The sequence below is a fragment of the Rattus norvegicus genome, chromosome 5 (assembly GCF_036323735.1).
Source record: "Rattus norvegicus strain BN/NHsdMcwi chromosome 5, GRCr8, whole genome shotgun sequence".
NCBI lineage: Eukaryota > Metazoa > Chordata > Mammalia > Rodentia > Muridae > Rattus > Rattus norvegicus.
The window spans coordinates 13,975,141-14,002,920 of record NC_086023.1 but is presented as its reverse complement, the minus strand read 5'-3'; the positions used below and the strand labels follow the sequence as shown (position 1 = coordinate 14,002,920).

At 43.1% G+C, this 27,780-nt stretch overlaps 2 protein-coding genes across 3 annotated transcripts in view; one reads left to right on the top strand and one right to left on the bottom strand.

The window, feature by feature from the left end:
• Positions 1-9,529: 9,529 nt before the first annotated feature.
• On the bottom strand, positions 9,530-27,723 carry Cops5 (COP9 signalosome subunit 5). Of its 2 annotated transcripts, none has more exons than XM_006237758.5 (8): positions 27,584-27,723; positions 24,531-24,765; positions 23,460-23,588; positions 22,920-22,985; positions 22,060-22,145; positions 15,726-15,837; positions 11,729-11,877; positions 9,530-9,764 (listed from the first exon to the last, which is right to left on the bottom strand). In XM_006237758.5, the coding sequence occupies exons 1-8, from the start codon at positions 27,673-27,675 to the stop codon at positions 9,680-9,682; spliced, it is 954 nt and encodes a 317-aa protein (XP_006237820.1). In that variant the 5' UTR covers positions 27,676-27,723; the 3' UTR covers positions 9,530-9,679. The 2 variants fall into 2 exon arrangements, with proteins under 2 accessions (XP_006237820.1, NP_001020866.1); NM_001025695.1 differs by having other exon boundaries at positions 27,333-27,593.
• Cspp1 (centrosome and spindle pole associated protein 1) overlaps positions 27,622-27,780 on the top strand; it is a 115,228-nt gene continuing 115,069 nt past the window's right edge. Inside the window, exon 1 of the mRNA XM_039110193.1 lies at positions 27,622-27,757. The gene's annotated coding sequence lies outside the window, so the exon portion shown is untranslated. The remainder of the gene's footprint in view (positions 27,758-27,780) is intronic.

The following is a 27,780-nucleotide window of genomic DNA, read 5'->3' as shown; positions in this document are numbered from 1 at the left end:
ACTCTAAATTCTTATATTCGATATAGCTTTTCTGTTTAGTGGAGTAGGCTAGGCACATATTAGTCTTAGATTTTGAGACAACTCAACGTGTTGATGTTCACAGTGTGAATTACTAATTATAATTATAATTATAGTGAATTACTATATCAATAGTTCTTAGCTCAAGTTCTATGGTGTCTAATTTTCTTCTTTTCATTATTTTTTATTGATTATTTAGGAATGCTCCCAATTGTACTCACCTTCTGGTCTTCCCATGTCTGCCTCCCTTCTCCTGTGACACTTTCTCCCAAACCCCCAAAACACAGGTCCATTTCGTGTGGTCCATATATTCACTGGGGCATGGTCAAATTCCTAGTGGCCACTCCCAAAGGAAGGATGAGTCTTTCTCCATTGGCTCCCTCACTAGAAGCCATCAGATCAGCTGAGGAGAGGGAAGCCATCAGCTTAGGATAGTGATGCAGTCAGTGGTCGTTGTCCTATGCCCACACCATTGCCTAGTGCTGTGGGCTGGTGTGTGGTGGGACCAGCTCTCCCTCGCCCACAGACATCAACATGGCAGCAGCAATGACTGTGTTCATCAAAATGGGCTTCAGGCACCCCTGTATCAGAACTTCTGAAGCACTTTTAGCTCTCAGCGACTGCACAGACCAGGCACCTCAAAATGGCCTCAGGTGCCCTTTGCTTGCTACTAACATCAGCATGACTCCCCAGGAATAACGCCTGAGGACCTCACTGAGGCATCAGGCAGCAGAACAGACTGCTCAAGTTCACGTGGCTCTCAGGCTTCCTCTCGGCCTAGGGGCAGCAGCATGGATGACAGACACCAGCATGGCCTCCGGTGGCTGTCATCTTGGACCTCCATCACTGCCTAGAGCTAGGGGAATCCTGAGGCAGGTTGGTGGGTTTGGGGGCTGAGTCAGTATCTGCACAAGCTCTGGCTGTTGTATACCACCCCACAGACCCCACTGGGCAATGACAGCAAGTAGACCTCAGTCCTCTCTCTCATGTCACCACCATCATGTCTCCAGTTCCACTCCTGTCCCTGGAGCATGCACTGCTCTCTTTCCTCCTCTTCATCCCATGTTTGTTGTAGTGGCACTTAGAGTGGTGCTCGGTGTCTTCTGAGTGCCTGGGGCTGCTGTCTCATTGTTTTCCATGTAACTCAGGTTGACCACAAACTCCCCATGTAGTTAAGAATGACCTTGAACTTCTGATCCTCCTGTTGGGATTACCGGTATGTATGCCACGCCAAAATTATATGGTTTGGGGATGTAGCCCATAGTTGTGTTTGCACCCTACCAACTGGGCCACACTGCCTGCCTTTTTGTTATTGTTACATGTTTCCCCCTCTTTGGGGATGTGTATGCCTCATACATTATGTAGTCAAGTTTTGAATCCTCCTGCCTCCAGCTCCTAAATAGTGTTCACTGTAATTCCATTATCATTTTCAAGTGAACTTCTCTGAAGCTACAGAACATTCTAGATGGTTGTAGTTACATTAGATTATGTGTCCTCATATATAAACTCACAAAGTAATTAATTTTCTAGTCAATTTTATGTTGTTGCAAGTCTAGACACCCAATTATCTCAATCATGCTAAAAAAATCATACAAGAAATGATAGATGAATCTCATATGGGGTGAAGTAAAAAGTTAAAAGTAGCGTATATTTGTTTAATGGATACATTAAGCATCTTACTACAATCAACAAACTGAACTGAACATGAGGAGGTGTTATGAAGTATCAAGTCATCAGGCAAAAGGAACCAGAAATTAAATATTTACTTTGAGATGATTTTATGTTTACTACTTCATAAATAGATGTGTTATCAAGGGTAAGCATTTTTAGAATTTCATGATCAATAGCTGTAATACTCTAAAATCCAATATAAAGGTCAAATCTAACTCTATCCTAGACCGTGCTTCTTCATGCATCTGCTTTTTAGATTTTGAAAGCACAACTGTAGTTCATCAAAATGTGCCCCAAGGCACAATACCATTTTACTCAGTCATAGAAAGTATAGCATAATTGCTTAGTGGAATCCAAAGAAAATATGAGTGCTGACATCAGGGACTCTCCAATTTGTTAGACAATTGTTCCACAGTTTTTGGCACCAGAATAATCCACATGTTGAAAAAGTAATTAATCACTGGTGTTAGTTATCAGGATATGGTTTTAGCTGTTTCCTCTCAAACTTGGCCTGAATAACAGGATACCTGATCCATCCATCCATCCATCCATCCATCCATCCATCCATCCATCCATCCATCCATCCACCTATCCTTCCTTCCTTCCATCCATCCACCCATCCATTTGTTGAGACAGAGTTTCACTGTGTAGCTTTGGCTGTCCTGGAACTTGCTCTGTAGACCAGGCTAGCCTTGAACTCATAGAGATGCACCTGACTGCTGCTATCTAAGGCTTACGAAACCACTGCCCAGCTCTACTTTTTTTAATAATCTGATTTCTGAGATCAAAAGTTTATGTGTCAGTCAGGTAAAAGTTGGCCTGAATTTCATATTTGTTTTCCAAACCAAGACTCTTAAGTTTCTGCTCACAAAGATGAATGCTATATGTCTGCTGTTAATTTGTGGATAAAGATGCAGTAACCTTTAGGGACTTCTAGAGTGATTTTCTCAGAAGGTCCTGGGTCCTGAAACTTGCACTGTGGTCCAGAAGAAGGGATTTGCTGTTGGAACGTACACTGAAAATAGGCCAAAATGAAAGACTATCTAGCTGGACTTGGAATTCCTAACCACTGAATGGTTAGCTCGTGCTTATATCCCAAGGACAAGTAAACTTAAGAGCCACCACTCTGTGTTGTAAGGTTTCCTGCCTTCGAAATCAAAACAAACAACCGTACATGTCTCACCAGTACACGAGAACATTCCAGAAATGCAGAAGACGCTTGGTAAACTCACCAGGCTGTGTTCAGTCGAGTTTATTCAGCTACACGTGGATACAGTGCAGGCACAGGAATATAAACCAACCCTCCTCTCAGTGCCTGACTCTCGGGCCTGCACCTTGTCACTCACAGAACTATTCTGGAAGCTTCCAGCCTCAATAACATGCAACCCTTCAACTTCTAAAGAGTCCTCTGTCCCGTGGGAAGTTACTTACGAACTTTGTTTATTTTCCAGTGGCTGTCCCATCAGCCAGTTTATTTTTCCATTGTGCCAAGCAGCGATTTTCTCCAAGTCCTGAACACCGGGTAGCCACACTAATCTTTGTCAACTGTGTTCAGACTGGGTCTCTCAGAAGCAGTGAGGAAAGCTTGGTCCAGAGCTCCTTTTTAAAATCAGAAACAATGGAGCACACAAAGGGACTTGTGTGCGTGCATGTTTGTTCTTGGTTTGGAAGTTGGATATTGAACCTTTAAAACAATCTGAGAACTTGAAACAGCCCCAACTCTGAGATCTCGCTGAGTTCCTGCTGGCTCCAGCCCTTCCTCCCTCTCTGGTGACCTCGCTCCCTAGCCCTGCTCCTGTTTTCTTCTGACTCATTCTATTTCTTGGACATCGGGATTGCATTTTTGTGAAGACTGACGTTTCCTGTATATCATCACTGAGGAGTTAGAGAAATTATCTCTGAAAACTCTGTCACTGTACAAGAACCAGACTCCACTTAGAAAAAAGGCCCTTTTCAGCTCCTCAACAGCTCATGGCCGTAAGACAATATGTTGCAGGAAGGAGCAAAAACTCCTATCTCATGGCTTAGTTATTTTATGAACAATGTTTGCAAATTGAGTCTGGGTTTCTAAAAACTGTTATAAATTGGAACACTTATGTAAGAAATGTGATCATGAAAACACATTAAAACCTACAGATAAGAAAAAAAACCTTACACATATGGACATGATGGTCTATGTTGGTAATTCCAATGCTTCCATGGCTAGGTAGGTGAGCTTTAAAATAGCCTGGGCTACAAAGTAAGAACCTATCTCAAAAAACAAAGACAAATACCAACCAAAGAAAACTCAGGTCACCCCACCAAAACCAAACCAAACCAAACCAAACCAAACCAAACCAAACCAAACCAAACCAAACCAAAATAACCACACAAAACAAAACCAATCAAACCAAACCAAACTACCACCACCACCATCAACAAAAACCACCACAACCAATCAAACCAAACTGAACCAAACCAAACCAAAATAAGCACACAAAATAAAACCAATCAAACCAAACCAAACTACCACCACCACCACCATCACCACCACTACCAACAAAACCCACCCCAACCAATCAAACCAAACCAAACCAAACCAAACCAAACCAAACCACCACCACCACCAAAAGCAAAAAACACCACCATCAAAAAAACCCCAACAACAACAAAAACCAGAAAGCCTTAGAGATGGCCTTCAAAACATGATTGATTGGAGGGACATTGGCTATCTCGGTAGCATTCCCTGTGTGTAATTATGCAATTTTGGTAGCTGACCACACTCAGGTTTAGGGATAACCTGTTGTATATAGTTCCATATATGGAGTTCATAACCTCAGGCTATGGTAGTCAGAGTGAAGTCAGCAACTTATTTTGACCCTGATGAATGGCTCCTCCACTCCCAAGGGGTACCATACATAGGTAGCCAGTTTTGGGGAAATTAATTTGAGGTTAGGTCAGCATGTGGAGGACAGAGCTGAGAACCCTGCCAGGAAATCTAATGTAATCCTGTCTAAGCTAATAGTACTCTGCACTCTGGAGTTTGGTGAACCAAACACATTCCTTTTGTTTAAACAAGTTATTTCTGTTTTCTTTTTGTTACTAAGCAAGGTCTAGTTATTTCTACACTGAACCCTCTTTAAGATAAATCCAGTGACATCATCATTGGAAAGCTTCCTTTTCTTGGCACTGTTTAAGCACAGACATTTTCAGTCTTATAGCTAGCCTCACTGACTAGGTTAGCTAAATGTCAAAATTGTACTTAAGTCTTGGCATGTAAATGGTTTTTAAAGTATCTTATTATTAGTATATGTTTGTTGAACACTGAAGGATTTCATTGAGTATAACATACATGGACCATGTGTACTACTTACCTTTTTTTAGCTCCTCCTTTCCAAACTTTAATTTTCATAATTAAAGTTAATAACTAATGTCTACATAGTTAGATATTCATACATGTAACTAGATGCACATCTTGTGGTAGTTATCTTTGTCATGGTAATGTCAACTCTTTGCTCTTTGTACCAAGATGTTGAAGAAGACTTTGTTGTACTTATCTGTGTGTGTCCACATGTTGTGTGTATGTGTGTGTGCAGGTAAGAAGGTAACCCTCAGGAATGATTTCTCTCCATCCACCATGAATGGTCCTGGGGCTCCAACTCAGGTCAGAAGACCTGACGGCAAATTCTGGTATAGATGAGTCATCTCACTGGCTATTGTGTCAAAATCTTAAGTATCCAATCACTTCTGAGAAACCTCAACCAGCTGTCAGTGTTCTTAGGATACCCATGGGGATGAAATTTTGTCACTACATTCAAATTTTTGATGTATAATGTTGAAGTTAGGCCCTGGTTCTTCCTTCCAGCCTTCTGAGAAATAAGAGTCAGACTCAATATATATTTATGAACACCTTGGCCATATATCTAGGCTCTCCTCTGACCAGACATAACGTAAAAGGCACCATTCATCCTAGCCTACACTCTGCCACATGGCTGGTCACCTGTGCTCAGGTGCCGTGCTTACATCTGGTCAAATCTTTCAGGCAAATCTCCCTATTCCTGGCTGTATCCCAGAATCCTTTCAGCCTTCCGGATGTTCCACTTCCACTTCCTGCCTAAGCCATAGGCCAGAGGCTTTTCGACAGGTGATGCATCCATATAATACACAAGGTATTCTCTCTACAGTATAAAACTTTTAATGACATAAAAATGGAGGTGAGAAACTGGGTGTGGTGGCACATGCATTTAATCCCAGCAGTTGCGGGCAGAGGCCTGTGGATCTCTGAGTTGGAGGCCAGTCTTGTACATGGTGAGTTCTAGGACTGCTAGCCCTAAACAGAGAAGCTCTGCCTCAAAAAGCCAAGTGAATAGAGTTGATAAACACTGCCTCAATGCTAAAGGCGCCAGAGGGTTTCCTGCTCTGTCTCCTCCAGTCTCTTACAGCACAGGAAGTTGGTTTTAAATTTTACTTTTTTATTATTCTGTGTGTGGGGATGTATGGAATGACTTGAATGCCATGGTGTAATTGTAGTCTGTGGTGGTGTGAGAATGTGCCCCCATAGATTCATGTGGTTGAATTCTTGGTCCAGTTTAGGAAGGATTTGGAGCTGTGACCTTGTTGGAGAAGGTGTGGCACTGAGGGGGCAGGGGGCTTTGAGATTTCAATAGACTGGTGCCCCTCCCAGTGTCTTTCTCCCTGCCCTCTGCCTACTAGTTGCAGATCAAGATGTGAGCTCTCTATAGTCCGCAGAACCACAGAGCATAGGTATAGAGGAAGGGAATAGAGGGAACAGATATTTCTCCTTAGAGAAGGTAAATAGAATAGTTAATTACGGAACAGTAGGGTAAAATGTGTGGGGGTTGAGGGAGGAGGGAATATGGGGAAAGACAGCAAACATTAAGGGATATTTGGAGGGGATTATGGAAACCTAAATACAGTAGAAACTTCCTAAAATGTATACACATGTGAAGGCAATCTAAATAAAACACCAGATAATGGGTTCCTAACTGGACATCTCTTGTCACAAACCGAAGCTTCTAGTACCAGTACTGACTCATGTCCAGTTGAGTTGTTGGCCAACGGTCCCATGGAAATCCCCAAACAACCCAGGCTGTTGCCAAGACAATAGATTGCTTTCCATAAAATGACAGCTCGGCTCTACTGCTGAAGACAATGCCTATACCACTCATTGAACATGAAGAAGTCAAGCTGGTTCCCCACAGAGCCTTTGCCCGATGCCCTAGGAAGGTACTCTGTAGGCTACCAAGAAAACACCAAGGCAGCCACAAACCCTTTGATCTACAGTGCTGTCCTGTCTGCAAGAAATGCGAGGGCAAAGCTTGTGGAGTGAGCAACCAATACGATTTGACTTAAGGCCCACTCCACAAGATGGAACCCATACATGATACTGCTTGGGTGACCAAGAATCTGAGACTAGATAGTCTAGGAACCTGTGGTAAAACCAAATACTACTGGTCTAAAAAAGCTATAGTGACAAAATGATTCCTAATGATATTCTGCTACATTCATAGGTCAGCGCCTTGTTCAGCCATCATCAGAGAGGCTTCCTCCTGCAGCAGACCTAAATAGAATCAGATCCCCAACCTCAGAGCACAGGAATCCTAAGGAAAAGTAGACAGGAGTATGGGAACCAGAGGGGACAGAGGACACCGGAGAACAAGGCCTTCTAGTTCAAGCAAACAAAGCTCACGTGAGCTTACAGAGATTGGGGCAGCAGGCACAGGGCCTGAAGTTCCTCTGTATACATTACGGCTTCTAGTTCAGTGTTTATGGGACTCCCGAGTGTAACCAAGAGTGAGTCTCTGATTCTTATACCTTCTTTTGGGCTCCTCTGTTGCTCTTCTCCAACTTCAATGTGATTTTTTAAAAGAAATCTTATACTTTATTTTGTTGTGTTTGGTTATCTCTTAGAAGCCTGTTCTTTTCCAATGAGAGACAGAAGGGAGTGGATCTGCATGGTAAAGGAGGCGGGGAGGAACTGAAAGGGGTAGGGGAAGGGGAAACCATAATCAGGGTATTGGAGAAAATAATGGATTTTCCCATAAAAGTGTGTCCAAAAACAGTCTTGCGAGCTCTTCATGGTTCCTTGCAGCCATCATGGACTCTGGCCCTCTTAAGCCATGAGCCAATTAAACTTTCCTTTTGAGTTGCCTTGGTCACGGTGTTGTTGGTGCAATAGAGAAGTTAAAAATGGTTAGAGGGCAACTTGTGAAGTTTGTTCTTCCTCACTCCTTCATGTGGGTTCCACTGACCCATCTCAGGTGGCCAGACCTTTACCCACTGAGCCATCTCACTGGCCTCTTCAGTCCCTTTGAAAGGTTTCCTTTTACAGTTTTCTCAAACACTTCTTTGTCTGCAGTCTCATCCTCTTGCCTATTTACTTACTTTTATTATTATTTTTTCTCATCCAAGAAATTTATTCTGGCCTTAGATTACATGAAAAGCTTCCATATGAACAAATTTCTTTTTGGGGGGCACATTTGCCATGATAAATGGCAATACACTGTACATGCACCTTAAGAAAAAAGAACTCGGGGTTGGGGATTTAGCTCAGTGGTAGAGCGCTTGCCTAGCAAGTGCAAGGCCCTGGGTTCGGTCCCCAGCTCCGGGGGGGGGGGGGGGGGGGGGGGAGGGGAGAAAAAAGAACTCTAGGTTCACAGATTTTTAACAAAGACTGTTTATCACATTATCAATTTGTGTGCTAATGTGACTTCCAGACTCATTCATTCATAGTTTCTGTTTTGGTCAAAAATTTTTTAAATTTAATTTTTTTATTGGTCATTTTTTGTTTACATTTCAAATGTCATTCCCTTTCCCAGTTTCCCATCCATAAGCCCCCTATGTCATCCCCCCCTTCTTCTTATAAGGGTGTCCCCCTCCCCAACCAGTCCCCCTTCCCACCTCCCTCCTCTTGCCTATTTAAAACCACAAGGTTCTGTTCCTTCTCCATGGCTTCCCATGCAGCGTTTACCGGTCTCTACAGCTCTTACAGGAAACAGCGCTGTGCATTTCTGCTGGTCAGACTTCTCAGCGCTGATAGGATAGGCTCCAAGGAAGGCCCTGTAGCAGCTGTTCTTGTCCCACCTCTCGTCACCCTTGGTACTTCCCAAGTGCAACTGGACAATCTGAAGTCTGACAGAAACACACTTCCTTGCTTTCTGCCCCAATCTTCCACACAGTTGCGCCCCTTTGCTGTGACAGTGGCCATCTTTCTGGCTAGACTGACTTCCCTTCAAGTGGACCTTTCAAGAGCCCCTCTGGAACAAGATTCCTCCCTGAGTTCCCTGCCTCACAATGTCTCTCCAGAGCAGCTTGCTTTTAGCCTTCACCAAGCACTGAATGGATGCTGCCATGCCTAACTTGCTAACTGAGCTCTAGAAAGTGCTCCTGCCCTCAGTTGGGGAAATTTGAATTGCTACATACCAGATGCTACTGTCTCTAGTAAGTTTTTGTGGTTTTCAGTAAAATGAAGCATGAAAGGTCTTGGAGTTATTTCATAGGGATATAAAACTGTGATGCCATGAGCCTGTAGTCCCTACATTGGAGAAGCTAAGCTGTGAGCTTGAGACCAACCTGGACTACATAGCGAGACTCAGGCCAGTCAGGGCTCTGCAGTCAGATGCTATTTTATTATAAATTAAATTACACTTTTACTAATAGACTGTCAAGAGAAGGCACAAGAAAAACTGAAAAGTTCGTGACCATGATGTGATTAATGCTAAGATTCTTTGATTGGTTTTACAGACAGGGTTTGAAACACACGAGAGGTCTAGTAAGTCTTTTTCTTCCCATAAACAAGAGCATCAAAGGCAACCTCACCCACAAAAGCACAGAAGGACAATTTCATGTGACAGTTTTATTACAGTGCTAATACTCAGGACGTCACACAGCACCTTAGTCTTCTATCTGAGTTCTGGTAACTGGGTTAGAATGTTCCTTGAGCTTCTTCTCCTTCCGCACGCCAGCTCTGAGGAAGAGTACTCAGCAGTAACTAAGCAACGTTAATTTGATTAAACAGTTTATCCTTAATAACCTGAGACATCAGTCCATGGATGGCTTCTATGGTGGTTTTACAGCTGGAAAGAAGAAACACAGTTACAGACTGAGGGCTGCTCAGCTCTCCTTCCCTCCCCATTCCGAGTGAGAGCCCAAGGGTGACTCCATTCTAGTCACACTCTTCAAGTCACACCGAAGCCTTCCTGGAGGTTTCTAACTTCTGCGTTGCCTGTTAAGTGGTTTATTAAACTAGTCCGTTATAAAAGAATAACTATGCTAATTAATTTTGCTACTCTGACTTGGGGAACCTATACACTCACTATGGATCTGTACAGTATTATTCAATAATTGCACACTGGTTCCTGTGGTGAATAAACTATTATTCCTGGGGCTGGCAAGATGGTTCAGTTGGGCAAGGGTTCTTGCTACTTGAGTTCGATCCATGTAGTGGAAGGAAAACAGATCCCACAAACTGTCTTGTGAACTCCTCATGCATAGCTGGGAAGTGTACACAGACGCGCACACACAGCACTTGCATGGCAAACATGAATGTAAAAAAGTTTTAAATGTTGTTATTCCTCAGAATAACTAAAAAAAAAAACCTTGAAGGATTCTGATTTTTGAAATAACTATAAATATCCCCTAAATAGCTGAAAGTCAGGTCACTGGTGATAAAATGACAAAGCTCGCTCCATCGGTATTGCGGAGTTCACTTTTCATTACAGAAATTCATAGGAAGACGCTTTCTTCTCATTATCAACCTTCATTGCCCTACTTTTTTTTTAAAATAAAAGGGAAGACATCTTCTGAGGAAAAAGAAAACAATCAAATGAACAAAAACCAAAACAAAGAAACACATCCATGTGCCATGGTACCATGCTCAGCACTGAAAAACCTCACAGATCAGACATCAACTCCACACGTGAAGACTGGGCCACCGCACCTCACAGCCCTGAGTCGGGTCTGCTGTGGTCTGTGGTGCTGTGCACGGCAGGTGCGTGCTCAGTCTCTGAGCGCCATCTCAGCCCGGAGTGAAGTATTTCTACCAGAAGAGGACTCCAGCTGCCAAGATACCTTTATCTGCCCTCCGCCCATCTTCCTATGGAATACTCTTTTCCCCTCCATTTTAAAAAAATGCTCAAAGACAGTTTTGTTGGAGTTTAAGAGAAAAACGTAATACAGGTGGGAATCCTGGCCAGGAGGAGATGGAGGAAAGCCGTGGGCTCCACAGAAACAGGCGGTTATGAATGTAAGGAAATGGTTGGTGGGCGGGGGAGTGAGCCCCTAAGCCTTACAGGACAGTGCTGAAATGGCAGGAATGGTCAGCTTTCAGCTGTGCAAATGTCCCCTCTCCTTTGCCTGTATCGTATTTAAACTCGAGTTTTGTGGCAGTAAATGTTCATGGTTAAACCCCGTTTGGTATATGCATCAGAAGGCCACATCTAAGTTTCAGAGACCACATCACGAGGAAATACTCAGGAAGTAAAATATGGAATAATAAAATACTGCAGAAAGAATAATTGTAGCCGGGGTTGGGGATTTGGCTCAGTGGTAGAGCGCTTGCCTAGCAAGCGCAAGGCCCTGAGTTCGGTCCCCAGCTCTGGAAAAAAAAAAAAAAAGGAAAAAAAAAAAAAAAAAAAAAAAAAAAGAATAATTGTAGCCCAAAGGGTTAAGAGAGAAAATCTGTTCCATGATACTCTGGAATCTAAAATTTGGCAAGTTTAAGAAATCTTAATCTCAATCCTTCAGAAAATGCTGAGTTGAGGAAAAGGATAAGCAGGCCTTTGTAAGACTCCAACCCCTGTAAAAAAGATCTAGTTAGGGACCAAATTTCCTAGTGCACTTGCGGCTAAACCTATAAAGGGTGACGTGGCGTTTTCTATGACATTCCTAGACCTGCTTTCTTTTTTGCCTCATGTCCCCTAAAACTTTGAAGTGTGGATTTAAAATTTGCATGTGTCACATGTGACTTTTTAAAAAGGCTAAGCAAATAATGTTCAGACATCAAAGAGCCAGGGCGGGAGCCCTGCACATGCATCCTTACCTGTCTCTCGTAGCTTTGGCAAGTTTGTCTTCTGACTTGCGGTCATGTGTTTCTAAACCCAACATGAAACTCCCACGCCCCAGCTGGGCTTCCGACTGCTCTAACTTCTCAGACAGATCAAACACCTGGCCTGTGGTATAGTCAGCATTCTGTGGAGAAAGTAGGGCTATCATTGTACTACACATACACATTATATACCATAAACAATAACATTCTGTTTTCTTCCGCAGCTAGGACTGCTTTCAGGAACCACGTGCACATAAAACAAGTACTCCATCCACTACAGTTATGTTTTGAGATAGGATCCTGCTGGTTTCCCAAGTTGGTCTCACTCTCCTGCAGGTCTGGAACTATAGGTATACCACCCATTCTGTACACACACACACACACACACGCGCGCGCACACGCGCGCGCACACGCACGCGCACACACACGCACACACGCACACGCGCACACACACGCGCACACACGCGCACACACACGCACACACACACACGCGCACACACGCACACACATGCGCGCGCACACACACACACACACACACACACACACACACACACACACTTTTTTGATACAGGGTCTCACTATGTAGTCCTAGTTGGCGTGGTGCTCGCTGTATAGGTCAGGCTGCCCTTGAACTCATTGAGATCTGTCTGCCTCTGCCTTCCAAGTGTTGGGAATAAAGGCATGTGCTACCATGTCTGGCTAAAAATGCAACGATTTTTATGTAAATTAATTTAACACTTTATTTATTAAATAATATCAATGTACAGATGGAACATGAACAGACAGTGAAGAAGTTGGGCCATAACGGTAAAAACTGTTCCTAAAACATATTCTTCAATTGTAGATTTTTAAACGATAATTTCAGGATTCACTGTGGAATTTTCTCCTTTGTTTAAACTAAGTATTTGCTATCATGAAGGCTTTGAGGAATGCCCATGTGAGTGAAGGTTCTGCCCTGCTGCAGGTGAGCTAGGAAGCCTGAACCATGGCTCCTGGACTTCTGAAATGGAAGAGGGCAGCAGTAACTCCTACCTAAAGCTATTCTGAACATGAAATAAGCAATGTGTGTAAAGCTCTTAAAGCTGTCCAGGACACCTAATAAAGGCTTACTATTATTACCTAGTTTTGTGACTGTACTTTATTAGAGTACTACTCTGGGCCCTTGTTTACACCTACGTTTGAGAAATCTATTATGCATACAATTTTTCTTTAATATTACATTAGATATTTTAAAAATTGAAAAATATTAAAGGTTTCATACATATGTTCAACAATGATGTGATCTATCTATCTATCTATCTATCTATCTATCTATCTATCTAAAATTAACCTATTTCCCTATATATGTGTGTTGTGTGGTACTGGGGAATGAATCTAGTCTTGTAAAGCACATTCTACACCAAACTGAATCCCCAGGCTCAACTACTCTTACTTTGTTTTGAGACAAAGTAGCAAACAGCTCAGGTTCTAACTCACCAAGTAGCTGTAATAGATTACAGGTGTATACCCCCATGACTTGCTAATTTATAAAGATATAAAGGTCGTTATATCTTTTTTTAGTTTTAGTCTAAAAAAAAAAAGCAACTATATGTGCGTTGTACATGTCTATAATCTCTAAAATGCAGAGACATGAAGACAAGGTGTAATCTTAAAAAAAAATTTTTTTTTTCTTTGAGACAGTGTTTTTCTGTGAGGCCCTGGCCGTCCTAGAACTCTGTAGACCGGGCTGGCTGAGAACTCAGAGATCCGCCTCCACTGCCTCCCCACTGCTGAGATTGACGGCAGGTGCTGCTGCGATCACACACTAAAACTTTACTTAAAATGGCATTTGTTTATTCTGTGCGTTTGTGTGTGCACATGTGCCACGGCAGACACGTGGTCAGAGGAAGATCTGCAGGAGTGAATTCTCATTCCACCAAATGTGTTCTAAGGATCACATTGTGGTGAGTGCCTTAACTCCCTGAGCCATCTGTTCTGTAGATTTAGAGTTCTAGTTAAGTGTAATCAAGGCAGTGTCAGCTACAGTGTAAATTCTAAGCCAGTCACGGCTATACACGAGGCAAGGCCTTGTCTCAGTTGGTGAAGGCACTTTGTAATGAGACTTGTCCCAACCCCTACTGTCCTCATATTACAATGGTGGAACAGGGACAGGAAGTCATTGGACCTAGTAGGTCCTCTGCCTACTTCTACTTCTACTGCTCTTGTCCTAGTGTCCTCTTTCCTTGCCACCAGGTGTCACTTCTGACTACAAATATACTTGTCTCTAAGGCAATATACACTTCGTAGTGCTTGGCACTCGGAATACATAGGATCTGCTATTGTGATTACACTCTTCCGTAATAAAACAAGATGGTCTCATGTGGGCCAGGCTGGCCTCAAGCTTATTGTGTGTTAAGGAAGACCTGGGACTCCCAATTCTCTTGACTCAACCTGTCAAGTCCCAAAGTCTAGCATTACAGACACGTGCCCAGCTTGCACTTTTGAATTCTGATACTTCTAATAAGCAGAACACAGACTGTGTCAAAATTATGTTTAAGACATTAGCAAACAGGCTCAAGTGAGTCTTTCTAAGGATATAATACACCAAACAAACCCCAGCCATCGTTATCAAGGCAGGTGCTTTCTCTGCCGTAGCGAGCCAAGCGATACACCTAGTGCCACGACCACCACTCTACACCATGCAAAGGCTCAGTCAGCCCTTAAAGCTGGATGTGGTGGCTCGTGCCTACAATCCCAGCACCAGAAGGTGGACACAGAACTTCAGGGCCATCCCTGGCTGTGTAGCAACTATAAGGCTAGTCTGGGACGAACCGCGTTCTGAAGGTCACAGAGGACTAGCAGTAGTCTCACATTTGTTTTCAAACCCAGTTTATTTCAAATTATACCGTATTACATGAAGTAGTCTTTTTTATCAGAGAGTAAAAACAACAAAACTGCTAACTTCTAAATATATACCTCTTAAATATATATTTAATCTTCAGATTTCTTCCCAGGACCTCTTTTCACATGTTCCTGAAATAGCTGTTTCTACTCCAGCCCTGCAGAGCAATGTGTCCCTTGCCTTGGCCCATAGCACGTCTTCAGGATGAGCCTGTGACCTAAGCAAAGCCTAGCAAACCCAGGAGACGCTGCCCGAGACCATGCGGGTGTGTGTGTGTCTTTTTTTGTCTGCCCAACACCATGAGATGATGCTAGAGCTGCCATCTGCTTTCATGTGCAGCCTGGATGTGAACCATGCAGAGCTCAGAGAAGCTCTGACTTCACAACATCTCCTGAATGAGAATCTAGACTTGCTTGAGGACCGTTTCAGTTTCCTTCATTTGGTATCCTGTTAGTTCTAACCAGACCTGTGGTTCTCAGCCTGCCTGATACCGTGATCCTTTCATACAGGTCTTCATGTCTTCACCCATACAATTACTTTATTGCTACTTCATAACTGTAACTTTGCTATTGTTATGAACTGTAATGTAAACATCTGATACGTGACTCCTGAGGGTCTTGACATATCAGGCTACAGTGTTATATGTGTCAGAGACCTACCTGTTCTGTTATCTGAGGCAACAGAAGCAGTATTTTTGATTTTCCTCTATGAACCTCTTTAAGGCACAAGCAGAACTCCCCCATTTGGATTGCCTAGCATCCTCATTTAGCTTGGACAGAACCCTGCTCCAGCCTTGAAGTTATGCCTTTCTGTGAATTGAGTTTCAAACACCAAACAGTTTTGGAAGCTTGACTACAATTGAAATTTGTCAGGTGTAATAGCACTTGTCTATGATCCCAACAATCAAGCACCTGAAGCCAGGGGCCAGTAAGATGGCTCAGTGTGTGAAGGAGCTTGCTGCTAAGCCTCACAACCTGAGTCTGATCCCTGGGGCCCACATACAAGGGGAGAACTGACAGTGCTGGGTTGTCCTTCATGTTTCAGTTGAGCATGCATCAACTTGGGCTTCAGAGTAAAACAAAATTCAAAGGAAACAAGTCCAGTACTTACGGTAAGCAAGCTAGAGGAACTCAGGGTGTTCACCCAGTATTTATTCCACAAGAGCTCAAGTAGTTTACGATCCAAAGAGGATTTGAAATATGAGACTTCTAAGGCATAATATCTACAAAACAAGAGCACACATTTGGCAGGTGAAAAAAAATATACAGTTATATTGGATAGAAATTTTGGCTACACTTACGTAAAATTATATTTTATAGTCGTACAGTTGAACAACAGCTAAATATAGTGTTTCCTCTGTCTTTAGTTGGTACAGCTCTAAATCTGTCTACTAGCCTTTCTTATTTATTTTTTTAAAAGACTTATTTATTTATTTTATGTATGTGAGCACACTGTAGCTGTCCTCAGACACATCAGAAGAGAGCAACGGATCCCATTACAGATGGTTGTGAGCCACCATGTGGTTGCTGGGAATTGAACTTAGGACCTGTGGAAGAGCAGTCAGTGCTCTGAACTGCTGAGCCATCTCTCCAGCCCAGCCTTTCTTATTTTATATACAGTTTTTTTTTTTCCTTTTGCAGTGCCCCAAAATTTCTAAGACGCTAGTAGCAATTGGAATTCCTAAATGATGTGTTATTGAGCTCTCTCATTCTAACAACAGGCTGAGCTGAATGAGCTCCCTTAGAGCAGCTCTAGGGTTTCCAACCTCTGTGAAAACTCTAGAAACGACACACAGATCTCCCACGGCTTCCCTTCTCTAGTGTAGCCTGGGTGCTTTTTAAAAAGCACCTTAAAGTAGTTCCGAAGGTACCTAGAAGAATTTCTACTGCTTTGAAAGGTAGTTCGTTTATAATACTGAGAACTAAGGGGAATTTAGTTAAACATCTAAAAACCTATTATTATTTCTATTGAAAAACAGTCCTGGCTGGCCTAGAACTTATTGCATAGAGCAGGCTGGCCTCAAACATACAGGGAACTCCCCTACTTTTGCCTCCCAATGTGTGTGACTGTGACCGACTTTATTTTTATTTTTTCAATGAGTATTTAATTATCTTAGCTGCTTGTAAACCAATGGATAATGGATATAAGGAAACACAAGAACATTCCTTACTTAGAAACTCATTCAGATCAAAGTTAAATATGATAAAATATATTCAGTAATAGTGACTGATGCTACAGTGTACATATAAAAGAGCTACCCACCCCTATAATAGAGATAACAAGTTCTTAAGAAAAGAACTCAACTGGTCATTTGGAGCTCAAATTGTCTGAGAAGCCCTAATATGATTGTGATGGCTTACATATGTTTGGCCCAGGGAGTGGCACTATTAGAAGGTGTGGCATGGTTGTAGGAAGTATGTCACTGTGGGGTGGGTGGGCTTGCAAACGCTCCTCCTAGCTGCCTGAGGATGCGTAATCTGTTCCTGGTTTCCTTCAAGTGAAGATGTAGAATTTAGCTCCTCCTGCACCATCCCTGCCTGAACACTGCCATGCTCCCGCCTCGATGATAAATGACTGAACCTCTGAACATGTAAGCCAGCCCCAATTAAATGTTGTCCTTCATAAAACTTGCATTGGGGGGTTGGGGATTTAGCTCAGTGGTAGAGCGCTTGCCTAGCAAGCGCAAGGCCCTGGGTTCAGTCCCCAGCTCCGAAAAAAAAAAAGAAAAAGAAAAAGAAAAAAAAAAAAACTTGCATTGGTCATGGTGTCTGTTCACAGCAATAAGACCCTAACTAAGACAGAAGTTGGTACCAGGGACTGAGGTACTGCTGTGATAGGCCTGACCATGCTTTGGAAGAATGTGGATTTTGGACTTTGGATTTGGAAAGCAGAGGAATGCTTTAAAAGGGGCTTAATGGGCTATCTTACTAGGAATGTGGAAGTCTCTGTTACTGAGAGTGATTTGAATTGTGCAGGCCTGGCCCAAGAGGTTTTAGCAGTGAAGAATTTCAGTATGTGCTGTAAAGACTGCTTTTGTGGTATTTTGGTGAGGAATGTGCCTGCTTTCTGCCCTTGTCCGAAGAGTCTGCCTGAGGCTAAGGTGAAAAGACTCAGATTAATTGCATTGACAAAGGAGGTCTCAGAAACGCCCATCATAGACTTTGTTCTCTGGTTAAGTCTCAGGAAGAGCATTTTAATGAAAAAAGGGAAGTTGAGAAAGGAAAAATACAAAATATTCAAGTATTAAAGAGACACCTGGAAGTGAAATGGAGCTGAATTCTGTGTTCAAGGATATTAAACTGAATTAAGGGAGCAATGACCTTGGGGCAAGTTCCTACCCAGCTAAGTTAGCTCCAGGCAACTTAGTACAAACCTTTATCCCAGGAGACCGGCATACAGATCTCTAAATCCAAGGTCAATCTACAGAGCAGGATCCTGGACAGCCCAGCTTAGGCAGGGAAGGAGTTAGAAAAGGGGAAGCTGGTGATAATGTAATAGGACAAGAGGACCACGTTCCAGCTCCCGCAGGCAGCAGAACTCAGCAGCTTTGGTCATGTGTCTCTGGCTTTATATTTAAGAGGAGAAGGAGACAGTTGATGCTTGTCAGCTGGAGCTAAGATAGAGACCAGCATCAGTGAGGTGAAATCTTCTGGGATGTGTTTTCTGAGAGCACAAAGAAGCTGTGTTCCAGAGATAGTCAAGGTTGTACCTCATGCTGCAGCTGGACTTGGTAATGTGTAAGAGTCACCCAGGTGGTACTGGTTTTGAAGGCATGAAGGGGTCATGAAGAGCAGCTGAGGCTGGGGACTGTGAGAGACTGTTGAAGGCCATTGGTGAAGGTGCACCCTCAGTTGCAATTGACAGCCCAGGACTGAAGGGGTCATGCAAAGGAGTTGAGGCTCGGCACCAAGAAGAGAGCCTGTGAAGAGTCTACTGATGAAGCATAGTTGCATTGGAAGACCCCAGTGTATTGGAGATGCCAATACCATGGGATGATCACCAAGAACAGCTGAGGCAGTGGAGTGGATCAACCAGAGTGCAACAGAGGACAGAGCTGGAGAAGTGAAGCCAGGTCTTTAGAGGATCTTGTGTGGATCCAAGACATTGAAACAAGCTGTAACATTGAAGCTGTCTTGGAGACCCAAAATATGTTAAAGATGCCAGCGCCATGGGCTATCTGCTGAGGAAAGCTGCTAACAGGGAGGGGAACCAGCTCAGGAGAAAGAAGTTTGTTGCAGTCAACAAAGATGAAAAAGGAGGTGAAGATCTGAAGACCACTTTGACATCAGACATGGAGATGGCAACATTTTAAGTTTGCCCAGATGGTTGCCTGTCTTAATCCAGGGATCATAGTTAAGTGATTGGATGGACCTCAGAAGAAATATACTTTTTTATTATACTATATTTAGGTATGTCCTCCATAAATTCAAGTGTTTACACAAGCCTCTGAAGGCCAGGGAGTGGAATGCGATGGTTTACATGTTTGGCCCAGGGAGTGGCACCATTAGAAGGTGTGGTTGGAGGAAGGGTGTCACTGTCGGGGTGGGCTTGGAGACACTCCTCCTAGCTGCCTGAGGATGCAGTCTCGGCTTCCTTCAGGTGAAGATGTAGCACTCTCAGCTCCCCTTGCACCATGCCTGACTGGATGCTGCTATGCTCTCTCCTTGATAATGGACTGAACCTCTGAATCTGTAAGCCAGCCCCAATAAAATGTTGTCTTTATGAAACTTACATTGGTCACGGTGTCTGTTCACAGCAATAAGACCCTAACTAAGACAATGATGCTTGTAAAAGGCTCTAATGGGCTGGTGAGGTGGCTCAGCCAGTAACAGCATTTGCTGTGCAAAGCCTGGAGACCTGAGTTGGACCTCTGTAACCCAAGTAAAGACATAAAGGTAGAAAGAAAGAATGACCCCACAAAAGTTGTCCTGTTGTCTTTCTTCACACCTGTGCCATGGCATACACACATATATAAAAGTACATCCATGACAATTACCAAGAGCAGAGTTATGTGAGGAAAACCCACAAAGTTATGTGGTGGCCTCATTTGTGGAAAACATTTATTAAAAGCCAATAAATTTAACCTTTATCCTCTGTTTCCTTGGGACTCATAGAAGGTGTCTGTGCAGAGCAGTGATAGAGGAGAGGAGTTTCAGAAATCTGGCTGTGGCAGTACAGCTGGGTGTTAAGAGAAACTGAGGATGGGTAACCAGAAAGGAAGCTCATGGAGCAGGCAGACAGGAAGAGAAAAAAGCTCAGACACCGAGGCCACATCCTCAGGCCAAGGAGAAGATACAGAAAGGTGGGCACAATGTGGTTCTTGATCAAAGTTCAGCAAAAGAAGGAAAGAGAAGTTGACTTTAGGGGCTGGCAAGATGGCTTAGTGGTTGAGAGCACTGGCTGCTCTTCCAGAGGGCCCAAGTTCGATCCCTAGCAACCAACATGGCAGCTCACACTTGCCTCTAACTCCAGTTCCAGGGGATCCAACGGACATACATATATACAGGCAAAACACCAATGCACAAGAAATAAAAATAAACACTGACAAAAATGTTGGCATCAGACTGAAGGGAAAGCCTTTGAAGGTTAAGAGACACATCGAGTGAGGGGGTGGCGGTGCAGGCATTTAATCCCAGCACCTAGGAGGCAGAAGCAGGCAGGAGGATCTCTGAGTTTGAGGCCTTCCCCGTTCTACAGAGTGCTTTCCGGGACAGACAGGACTGCAAAGAAACCCTGTCTCAAAAAAAGGAACAAAGACACACGTGAGGACAGAGGGGCATTTCTTTAAGCATGGTCTCTATCTTTAGCGCTTTATCTATGCTCTGATTTAATCTTTCCTGTAGCTATGGACGATTTACTGTGTTCACTGGACAGGAAGCAGAATGAGAGGTCGAATGAGTGCTGTACTCTGGGTCTGGGGTCCTCCAAAGGCCATGCACTGAGCACTCGAGCCACAGAGACAATGGAAGGGGATGAAACTTTACGAGTGGGAGCCTTTCATTTTAACATGTTCTCACCATGACGTACTGAGTTAGAAACACTAGGACCAAAACTGACTGAAGACTGAAACCTGAAACTGAGGAAATAAAACTTTCCTTTTCAGAAACGATCCCAGGTATTTTGTGACAGTAACATGTTAAAAGAGCCCATCCTTCTCTGTATTGTACCTGATTCAAGTGTGAGAGGACACACCAGTGAGTGGGTGCACTCAACAGCAGGGAGTCAAAACCATCCCACAGGGCAGTGCTACGAGGGAAACTGGAAAGGGGCACACGTGACAGGAAGGGCTATGAGATAGTCATCGGAGCGCATCTTCTGTCCAGGTGATTGGAAACAGACCTTCACGTACAGTAGTGAGTGAGTCACTGAGGTAAGGACGGATGTCAGCAGCCCGTCTGACAGAAGGATAGGAACAACACAGCTGGGCCAAAGCTTCCCGGTGAGAGGCGAGCAGGGACCAGGTCACAGAGTTGTGCAGTTGGGTAAGGCTTATGGCTCTCACTCTTGGCAAGATGGAACATTACTTTGAGGGAAGGACATGCTCTGCACACATGCTAACGGGACCAGTCTGGCTGGTCCACCTTTAGGGTGAGGGCAGATATAGGAAGAGTGGCTGTGTACGGAGCGCTACGCTGGAGCTTCAGATGCAGTAGCTTGGGTGAATGTGCAGGAGGGAAGGTGGTGAGATACATTTACAAAGCCTGTTAAAAGAGCTAAGACAGCTAAAACGGGCATTTGAAAAAATGACATTTATTTATTGTGTGTGTATGGGTGGGTCCCATGTGCATGAACGTGGAAACCAGAGAGCAACTGGCAGGAATTATTCTCTTTCTGTTGTATGGCCGTGGGGACTGAACGTGGGGACTGAACTTAGTTGCTGATGCTCCAGCAGAGCAATCAGTTAGGTTAGTGCATGGCACTTATACAACAGTACACTTAGGCCGTCGGCCTCGGCATCAAAGACCTTCAGTCACTGTGCCATCTTCCCATTCCAAACTGTGTACTTTAAGGGCAGCAAACTTGCTATTGTCAAGCTGTGCCTGGGAATGTGTTTCAACTGCTAATCTTACTATGGACTGAGTATCTTGTGCAATGAAATGATCTAGATTAAAAGAATTATTGAGGAAAACCATAAGTAGAAAGAGAATAATTATTAGTTTAAACACTTTTATCATTATCCTAAATTCATATTCTTTTTCTACTATTTCAAAGGTATTACATATTATGAAATACATTTTGTCTGAGTCAGGTGTGAAGTAAGTCTTTGACTGAATGAATTCTGAGTTTTGGTGCTGGGCTTTGAACCCTGGGCCTTGGGAATGGCAGGCGAGCAAGTCTGCTGAAGTGGAAGGTTGAGCTGCATCACTGACAGATCCACCACTTCCACTTCAGCCTGCTGCTGTGCCACGTCTGTAGCCCTGACAACAGTCCAACTGCTACTCACTGTTTGCAGTGCACGCCAAAATCTTCTATTTTATTGAGTGGGATAGTCTGGTACTCTGAAGGTCCTTCATCAGGAGGCTTATAGCCCTAAATAAAAGCAAGGAAAACAAAAAATGAAAATGACAAAAAGCAAAGCTTTCTCTGCAGCTTCTTACGTATGGGACCAAACTGAGGAGCGCCAAACAGTAAGCACCAATACTGGGATAACAGCTGGGCCTGGTGCTTACACGCTACTTTCAGTCCTAGGGAGGCAGACACAAAAGGACTGCTGGCGCTGTGTACTTTCTAGTACTTGTCAAATTGCCACGGGTGCACCAATGTTTCTTGGTAATAAACCCTATGTCTGGCAAGATTACTAAATAACAAATGTGTTATTGCTTGATATGAGCTGTAGCAGTTTGCAACTTTGTATTTGAAAATCCTTCTACACTAAAAAAGATATCACAAAGGTTGCATATATAGCTCAGGGGTAGAGTACTTGTCTAGGTACTGTTGGCACTGGAGAAAAAAAGCTTGTGTATAAATGTCAGAAGCTAAACTTGGATTCCAGAACCCACACAACACAGGCCTGGTTAGTGCACATCTGCACTTCCAGCTGTCTGTGGTCAGACGGGAAGTAGAGATAGGATGTACAAGAGCCAGCTAGCCTGTACACAGTGAAAAGTAAAGATCCAGTCTCAAACAAGGTAGAAGGAGAGGACTGACTCCCCAGGGTCTCTTCTGACCTGCAGACCCATGCCTGTACTCACAAACACATCACCCCAGATGACATCCGTAATCCCAATACTTAAGACGTGAGTAAAGTCAAGGCTAATCTCAACTACAGGAGATTCCCCCTATACAGCCCTCCATCCAAATCACCTTTGGATATGTCCTAAAGGCGCCAAGATTCACCTTCCCTGCAGATATTGTTCTGGTTGGGTCAATCTACAAGAGACGGATGGGCAATATAAGCCAAATGCTCCACTGAGTCAACATCGGAAACCGAAAAAAACAAACATAGCACTGTAGGCATGCACACTGCACTAGCGAACAACCTGAAAACAACTGAGATCATTAGAGAAGTTCAGTGAACTAGGAATACTTCAACTAAATTTAATGACTGATTAAACTTCTGCTTCTCCAATTCAGTCAACCCCGATTAAATGCCTATGGGCTAGAGCGTGAGGTACAGCAAGGTTAAGACTCCCTAGGTAGAATAACACCAGAGTTTCATTTTTACCACACTGTTTTCCAGGATGGTAAAACTTAGCAAGTCTTCTTGAAGAACTTCATAAAAGCATCTCTGTAAAAACCATGCATAAATATGCAAGTCTGAGACTTTAGCATTGTATGGAAGAGGAAGGTCTGTAAACTGGTCAGCCAGCCTAGCCACAACAATGAGCCCCAGGTAGTACTTACCACCACTGCTACAAATGGTTCCTGAAACTGCTGGTTAAGCATCTGTGTACTAACATCAATTCCGGAGAGCCAGCAGCCATAACCAGGGTGGCTGTGATACCAACCAATTGCATTCTCAAGGCGGCCAACCTAACACGTCAGAGAAAAAGCTTGCTTGAGGTATGGTTTAGTCTCAGAGATGCTGCCATTTACAAGTTTCACATAGCACTGTGGTTCAATGACAGCGTGCAACATATGCTGCTTTGACGTTAAGGAACTTCTGACCAGACAATACATTCACGTAGTGTAAAACTATCAACGTGCAAGAACAAGGGCATCTAGTTTCTTCTCTATCTTTCCCCTCATCATGAGTTTCTCAGCTCAGAAACTCTGTAGACCAACACACATATCTGCACATAGCTACATACCACATACTTTTTTTTTTTTATTGAAGAAACAATTCTAGAGCTTGTCCACCTAAGTAAAGAGATACTTTTTTTTTTTTTTAAAGCCCACATAGTTCATTATAGTCCATTAATAGATATACCCTACTCAGGAATAGTTTATTCCTAAATTTGTTGTTCTTGGTTTTTTTGAGGGGCACAGGAGATATTGAACTCAGGGCTTATGAATGCCGAGCATGAACTCTACCACCAACTTACATCTCCAGCCTACATTTATTTTAAAAGATTTATTTTTCAATGTATATAAGTATAGTGTCATTGTCCTCAGACACACAAGAAGTGGGCATCAGATCCTATTACAGATGGCTGTGAGCCACCATGTGGTTGCTGGGAATTGAACTCAGGATCTCTGGAAGAGCAGTCAGTGCTCATAACCATTCAACCATCTTCCCAGCCCCATTTTTTTTTTTTTAATTTTAAACACAATTGACAGTGAAAATGAAAATGTATCTTGGAAAGACCCACCTCTCCCAATCTAATACTATAAATCTCACAAGAACTTTAAAATTTCACATAAAAACCAGTTCAATTTAAAATGTAGAATTTATTGTGAAAAGAACAGTTTTAAGTTCAGAAACTCAGAAGTTGAGACTCAGGATTTTTTAAATTTAAGAAACACTATTTTTACCTGTTTGGCATTTTCTATGTATGCAGCCATGTACTCGTATGCAGCAGCCTGGGCATTTACTCGGGTTTCAGTGCCCTCTACAGGCAAAGCAAAGCTGTCCATGATGATCATGGTCTCTCCATCCACTTTCCCGAGCATCAAACCCATCACCTCCAGGTTGCCTCCTGACCTGGCATGCATCACCATTTTCAGCAGTGCCAACGCAGAGATTTTGCAGTATTTAAAGTAGTGGTGACTACAAAACAAAAATCACACTGTGACCGAGAGCCTTACTTAACGTGCAATTTCAGAACAGTTTCTGTGAGAATAAATACATTCTGAAGGGATTTATAGGGATTGAAAGGGAGTGTGGAACGTGGAGGAAAAAGAAAGCAGTAAGTACAAGGTGCCTGGAAATACCATGTCATGTGTCTTTGGCTCAGACATAAAGAGTCTGAAATAAATTTTAAATATACTATTGAAATGAGGGAATAATGATCAACTCCACAGGTCTTTTTCCTCAATCAACATGGAATTATTATACCTGGTTACCTTCTTAGGCCTAACTTTCTGACCTTAATTTACTGAGTTATTAATTAAATAATTTATTTATTTATTATCTGTGGTACATGTTTATTAGTGTGCCACCTGTGGAGATGACAGAGGCTGTCAGGGGTCTTTCACTACCTTTTTTTTTTGGTTTCGTTGAGACCAGGTTTTTGGTATAACCCTGGCTGTTCAGTAGACCAGGCTGTCCTTGGAACTTGATCACCCACCTCTGCTGTGATTAAATTCAGGTGTCAACATGCCCAGCTCATTTTCGTCTGTTATTACTTCATTCCCTCGAGACAGAGTCTCTTACTGAAAGCTTACTGTTGTGGCTAGGCTGGCTGACTAGCTCACAGACCGTCCTCTCTGCTTTCTTTCCATATAATGCTAAAAGGTAGCATATTCACACATGGATTTTTACATAGATGCTGGATTTAAACCTTAGGTCTGCATGCAAAACTAAGTACTCTTACCCACTGAGCCAGAGGACTTAGTTTCTACAAATGTGGCTTCTGAAACTGACTTGCTTAGGTCTCTAAATTACACTGACACCCCCTAACTGAGAGAGTAGGGCCACTTAATGTCTATGCCAGATCACATATCTATAAATAGATATTTCATCTATTAGTATGAAAAGTACACCGTAAATGCTTAGCTTAGTCCCAGAAACACTAAAATCTAAGGTACTGCTACCAGTCTTATTAACCCGCTTTTTTTTTTTTTTTTGGTTCTTTTTTTCGGAGCTGGGGATCGAACTATTAACCCGCTTTTTAAGATATTCTCAAAGAAACAGCTTGTTAGCTTATGGCTTCCTTCTGATAGCATCTTGGGAATTAGAGTAGAGCTAGTATCCTTACTTCTGTGACTAACTATTGTACATGATTAAACTCTTGAACATTTTAAAATCACGGCTGTATCCTGCATGTTAGAATAAACTTAAGTATAGCCACAGATGGTGAGGAAGTCAAGAGTTTACATCCATCTAAAACGTGCAGCTTGCTTAAGGGACAGCCAAGAAATCTGCACAGGTCACTCAGTGTCACCACGGCTTGTTGGATGCAAGCAACCAAGTACAGATCCCAGCTTTTGCTAGATTTCAACCACAAGCTGAAAGTGGCTGAGATCATCTTGGAAATCAAGACATAAATTTAAAAATTGGCTCCTCCACCTACTTGGGAAAAAGAGAAAAACAAACCACTACTATGCTCTTATTATATATGGTTCTTCCAGAACTTTTTAATAAATTATCTTTTTAATAAATTCATGATATTCGTAATAGCTATGTTTAACCATTATCTTATAGATAAGTTTAGATACTTTACTTTTCTAATGCCAGTCAACCGTTTAAGTGACAGTTATGAGACTTGATTCTCAGTCTACTGCACCTAAGTTCACTGCTATAGTATAATCATGAATGTATTTGCTTATTTTCCTATTTACAGAAAGGGAAAGAAAGTACAGTACTGGATTGCCCTGATTATTAAATGACATAAAAATCATCAGACCAGTGCCAGGCCCACAGTAGTAACTCAAAAAACCCTGAAAATAGAATCCTGACAGCTAAAACCAGCTTTGCCAACAAAACAAAACACCTGGAAACAGCAAGGCAGTTTACATAGCAACCTTTTGCAATGTTTTTCTTCACTCTCCTTAACATGATTTGCTCTAAAGAATCTTTTGACTTGTCGTGGGCCCCAAAGATACATGGATTTGGCTGGGGGGCAAATAGCCTCTAAGCTCTATTTTATAAATCCTGAATTGTTGCAGTAGTATTTTAGAGAACTGGTAAGAGGATTTGGTATGTCTTTAAAAAAGTTACAGAGGAAAAGAGTGATAAAAAAGAAATCACCCCAAGGGCTCATTTTTGTTTTTTAGATCAATGCCCTGCTCATTCGATTTCTGAAAACAGTCACGCTCTTCAGTTTGAGATCCACTGAAGGCTGCAACCAACTGCATGTAGCCAGCCACCAGGTTCAGGGGAGAATGTGTGAAATTTACGAAAATAATCATTTTGAGAAAGTAGCACCCTAAGTCATCCCTTTACACCCCCTGGAGGTAAGAAACTTTCTAAAAGGGGTATCGAAGCAGGCCCTAGAAATAAGGGGAATCGAAGTCTCTACTGATAAGGTAGAATAAAACCACGGCGGCCAGTATTCTGTCGACGCCCCTCAGAAAGCCAAATTCTCCACCCACTTCATTTTCCACCCCTCGAGGGTCTCTCTCACAGTCCCTCCATCCCTTCCCTCCCCTGCGTCTCGCCAGGGACCTCCTCACTCCTTAGTCCAGGGTTTCGCCGCCAGGATTTCTTGTTGTTGTTTTTTGTCATATTTGTAGATTTCATCGATACTCTGCGCTTCCTGCATGTTGTTGGCCAATTCCCAGGTCTTCTGGGCCATACCACTCCCGGAAGCTGTCATGGCCGAGGGACCGGAGAAGCTGTAGTCTCCACAACCAAGATGCAACTTTATTCTACTGGGCCTCAGCGTGCGGGCTTTGCACCTTCCCCACCACGGGTGCACACTCACTAGACTCTCAAGGCAGCCATGACACTTGAGACCGGAGGTGACGTTGGTCCAGACCATTCGCGCGTCGGGGCGCGGCGGCGGCGTAGCGACATAGAAAACACTTCCTAGGGGTCCGCTCGGCTCGGCTAATAATAGTTTTGCGAACGAAACGAGGACATGCTGGCTCTGAAATCCGTACGTGTGAACTGGGAGGGACG

Coding starts and splice junctions, on each gene's coding strand:
- Cops5 (NM_001025695.1), bottom strand. CDS start 27,475: ATGACAGCTTCCGGGAGTGGTATGGCCCAGAAGACCTGGGAATTGGCC. Junction 24,766..27,332: donor GCGAAACCCTGGACTAAGGA/GTGAGGAGGTCC, acceptor TTTGTTTTGTAG/TCACCACTACTTTAAATACT. Junction 22,986..23,459: donor AACCATTTGTAGCAGTGGTG/GTAAGTACTACC, acceptor CGTCTCTTGTAG/ATTGACCCAACCAGAACAAT.